The 5,000-nt window shown below is 37.2% G+C and overlaps 1 protein-coding gene across 1 annotated transcript in view; it reads right to left on the reverse strand.

Moving 5' to 3' along the window:
- The window catches only part of LOC125039199 (ribosomal protein S6 kinase alpha-5-like), a 92,054-nt gene extending 87,568 nt beyond the window's left edge, over positions 1-4,486 (reverse strand). Inside the window, exon 1 of the mRNA XM_047632984.1 lies at positions 4,321-4,486. Coding sequence (XP_047488940.1) covers positions 4,321-4,390 — 70 coding nt within the window. The 5' untranslated portion in view covers positions 4,391-4,486. The remainder of the gene's footprint in view (positions 1-4,320) is intronic.
- Between the last annotated feature and the right edge of the window lie 514 nt (positions 4,487-5,000).

The following is a 5,000-nucleotide window of genomic DNA, read 5'->3' on the forward strand; positions in this document are numbered from 1 at the left end:
TTCAGTCAAGCCCCTTTTTAAACACTTGCCCCTTTTAAAAACGTCGCACCCGGGGGCCCCCCCCCACCTCCCCCCCCCCCCCCCCCTTCCCCCCCCCCTCCCCCTTCCCCTTCCCCTTTCCCTTTCCCTTCCCCTTCCCTCCCCCCCTTCCCCTTCCCCCTTCCCCTTCCCCCCCCCTGCCTTGTGGTGTGTCGCTCTCTCTCTGTCGCCTCTTCCCCCCCAAAGCCACGGGAGAATTTGAATAAACAACGGAATGAATGTGGTAAGCGAACACAAAGCAAGATAATCAGAAAAGAATTAAAAAATATAAAAAAATAGTGGTAGACGAGTGGAGGGAAATGAATAAAATAACAAAATGAAAATAGTATGTTAAGACAAAAAAAAAAAAAAAGAAGAAAAAAAGATAGAGCAATACCAATAAAAATAAATAAATATAAATAAAACAGATAAACAAAAATAAATAAATAGAAATAAGGAAAAATGGAGATAACAGCCTATGACAAAAATCCACAAACAAAACCAAACTAAACAACGACAAAACAAGGAACAAACAACAAAAAGCAGATCGCAACTCGGACAAAATTTGAATGAACAGAATGCAAATGAGAAGCAACGGCAAACAACGAATAAAAAAAAAAAAAAATTGCAAGACAATCTAAGACAAAGTTTTTCTTTCAATAATTTAATTCGCAAAGATGGCAAACTATTAAAAAAAAAACAAATTTTACCAAGAATAGTAAACAAACAAAAGCCTGGATAAACAAAATAAGGACAGGAAGCTAATTAGACAATCTGAATAAACAACGAAATGAAGGCGGTAATATATTTGATAATTAAGTTAAATAAACTAATTAAATCAAGTTAATCATTAAATTAAATAATATAATTAAATCAAGTTAATCCTTAAATGAAATCATAATTAAATCAAATTAATAATCTAATCAAATAATATAATTAATCAAGTCAATAATCAAATGAAATAATGGGTTGAAACAAGGAAAGGAGGAAGACATGAAAGCAGGAAGATAATTCAGAGAAAAAACAGAAGAAGGCAGACTGACGAAAAAAAAATATTATAAAAAATGTAAAACTAACACGAAAACCTTGAAAAAAAGCTGCAAATTCATGAAGGTATATTCCAAATTGAATAAAGAAAAATAATACGAAACACTAGGAAAAATGTCAATAAACAATAAAACAAAGATTGTTTTAATAGACAAAATACGATAGTACACAAAAGAAAGAAGAAACTGACAGTAAAGCTCACTAAAATAATTAAAATAATAATGATCACAATAAAATATTTATAAAAATAAAATCATAATAATTAAGTAAAGAGTTAAGAGTAAAAATAATAAGAATGGTTAAAACATTATATCAATTCATTAGTACAACAACAATCATACTATCAATATAATCAATAAAAATGAAGATAGTACTACTACTGCTTATAACAATAAAAATAATAACAATGCTAATGATGATAATAACAATAACATCAACAATAATAATCATTATTATTATCATAATGATGACAATAATGATAATAATAATAATAATAATAATGAAACTAGTAATAATAAAATAAATAATAATAATAATAACAATAATAATAATAATAATAATAATAATAATAATAATAATAGTAATAATAATAATAATAATTATAATAATAATAAAAGTAACAACAATAATAACAAAATAGTAATAATAAGATTAATAATAATAATAATAATAATAATAATAATAATAATAATAATAATAATAATGATAATAATAAATAATAATAATAATAATAATAATAATAATAATAATAAATAATAATAATAAAAAAATAATAATAATAATAATAAATCATAATAATAATAATAACAACAACAACATTAACAACAATAACTTCCCCACATCACCAACAGAAACAACTCAGCCCAGCAAACAGCCATTAAGCCCGAGCCAGACATGAATCTCACTGCAGAAAGACCAAAGCCAAATTGTTTCCACTCGAGAGGCGTTTGAAAATGGACCAAATATCTCGAGAACAGGAAATGCGAACGAAATGAGGGACGAATATACACTTATGGCGATTGCAGAGAATTGGGCAATTCGGTGATTAAGTGCTACGAGTGGTTAATTATGTTGGGTGGATGATGGTGATGATGGTGATGGTGGTAATGATGGTGATGATGTTGGTGATGAAGATGGTGGTGATGGTGAAGATGATGAACATGGTGATGGTGATGATGATGGTGATGGTGATGATGATGGTGATGGTGGTAATGATGGTGATGATGATGGTGATGATGTTGGTGATGAAGATGGTGGTGATGGTGAAGATGATGAACATGGTGATGATGATGAAGATGGTGGTGATGGTGAAGATGATGAACATGGTGATGGTGATGATGATGATGGTGATGGTAACAATAACACCGCCAATAGTAAAATAATGGTTATAATAATTTCACTAATAATAATAATAATTCTAATAATTATTATTCCAATAATAATAATAATTTCAATAACAACAATAACCACTATTATTGCCATTGACAACAGTATATAATTACCATAATATCAATAATGACAATCATTCTTATTATCAGTACTATCATTAAACTGTCATCACTGTCTTCATGTTTATTATCACCATAATTATCATTACAACCAGTTACTAATATTACCAATATGATTAGCATTATCATTAATCACAAATGCATAAGCAGCATCACTTCTTATACCATTTACATTATAAGTATCAATTACCATTATTCCTATAATTAAAAGGAACATATCTATTATAATTTACCATTATGAACGTTATTACATAAAGGTGTCATAAGTAGTACCCAAGTTAGAAGGAAAACTCGGGAAAATACAAGGCAGCAATCATCACTCGCATATCGTTAAAACGTGCCAAATAATCCCGAGGAAAAAAAAAATCTGAGCAAAAACAGCAACAACAATAACGACAACGACAACGACCCAGCAACAACAACAAAAAAGCGCAAAAAAAACACTTCAAACATGAGCCACCCGCGAACCCATACAACAAAAGCGAGCAAGAGAGCCGGACCACCACAGGCCACAATGACCATGGTTTGGTACGCGACCCGAGGCTTGACAGATGGCACAATGTGAAGGTAGAAATAGAACCAGCTGGTGAAGACACGCGGCCCCCACTGCGGGTGCACGTGGGGGACACCGAACGTTCTCTTCCCCGTCTATAACGCCTTTGTTCTGTTTCTTTTCGTCGTCTTTTTAACTCAAGAAGCGTAAATCGATGCCGAAGATTTAGGCCTACATGATGTTCTTATCATTTTTCTTCTCCTTCTGCACCTCGCTAGGTTGCATTGAGATGGATTCGCGGCCGGTCGACAGACACGGGACTCTAAGGTTGTGCCTCTCCTCGCCACAACTTGTTTATCGGCCGCTGATAAGATTAGGCAACGCGGCAGAGCACCTGGGCGTGAGGGAGGGTCGTGTCCCGCACCTGATCACCGCCCACACGCACACTTAACTCCAACCGCTTCTCTATCTTCTTCGGATTCTTTCTCCTTCTTTTTCCTATTCTTTCTGGGCTTTTTATTTCTCCTCCTCTTACCCCCTTCTTACATTCTCTCTCTCTCTCTCTCTCTCTCTCTCTCTCTCTCTCTCTCTCTCTCTCTCTCTCTCTCTCTCTCTCTCTCTCTCTCTCTCTCTCTCTCTCTCTCTCTCTCTCTCTCCAACTCCATCTCTTTCTTTCTCCCTTTCCCCTTTCCTTACGTAGCCACTTGTGGGGACTCACTGATGGGTGTGGCACTTGAGAGGACTTAACAGGTGCTTTGCCTGGTTACCAAAGTCTGGCATCTCTTCCATAAGGTCCGTTAGGGCAACTTATTTTGCGTGTAGGCAGATTTTTTTTTTTCCTAGTTTCGGAACGTCATTGCCACGAGAGAAATGGCGCGCTGGTGACATAAGGAAACGTGTGAGGGAGAGTGCGATAGCGGTGACAGGGAGAGGGGGGGGGGGGTTGGGCCAGAGTGCATGGCACCGCCACCTGATAAACAACATTAGGGCCACTTGGTAACGGCACCCATAGCCAACGCACCCGTTAGGATATCTCTCTGTTCCACGGGGAAACGTGGCCACACAAAGTTTTTCCTCTCTCCACAACCATCCTAGCAACACGAAAATGGCCCCCATCGTCACTCTACAGCGTAAAAGATGGAATAATGTTGACGATAAGTTTGTACAGCGAACGGGCCTCCTCCAGACCCAGGGCCACTGAGTCACTTTCCACGCCCATTATATTGCGATTCAACGATCGACATCACTACTTACCGTTCCTAAGCTCGTGGTAGATAACGTCTCCATCTTTGGGGTTGGGATTCGTAGACGTAGATGGTTCCATAAACGTGTATGAAGTTAAATTTCTTCAGAAACACAGAAACATTTCCTGTGGAGACGAACTTGCACCAGATGCCACTAGAATCTGCTGCCGGAAGGCGACCAAACTGTTGTATACTATAAATGATTCAACATCGTACTTACATCATGTTCACAAAATTAAATCACGAATCATACATTCAATTGTTCAACTGTATCAAATAATTTAAAAAGAGGCACCTCTTCGACTAAGGAATCGATTTCCCGCTGAGCACCTCTTCCGTCTGGCAACGCGGTTTACGGCACTGCTCAGCTGATCTTGCGACAGGTAGAGTGATCAGAATTACGTAATTAACCTGTAATTCACAGCACATCCGCACACGCCACAGCCTAGGATATCACCGCGAAAATGATCTAATCTACCCATCAAATAACCCCGCTTAATTATCAATCAGCATCGCAGTTGCCAGAAATAAGAAGGGAGGGATGAGGGAGAGGAGTGAGTGAACGGCGTTGCGAAGTTGTCGTAAAATCTCAAGGCCATATCAGTTGGAGTGCGACGTTGACTGCTCGCTGTCGTTTGGGATTTCAGAGCGACGCCACATCGCTTCCCTGGCGACGCCGATTCGGAGAAT

Source organism: Penaeus chinensis, chromosome 26 (genome assembly GCF_019202785.1).
Source record: "Penaeus chinensis breed Huanghai No. 1 chromosome 26, ASM1920278v2, whole genome shotgun sequence".
NCBI lineage: Eukaryota > Metazoa > Arthropoda > Malacostraca > Decapoda > Penaeidae > Penaeus > Penaeus chinensis.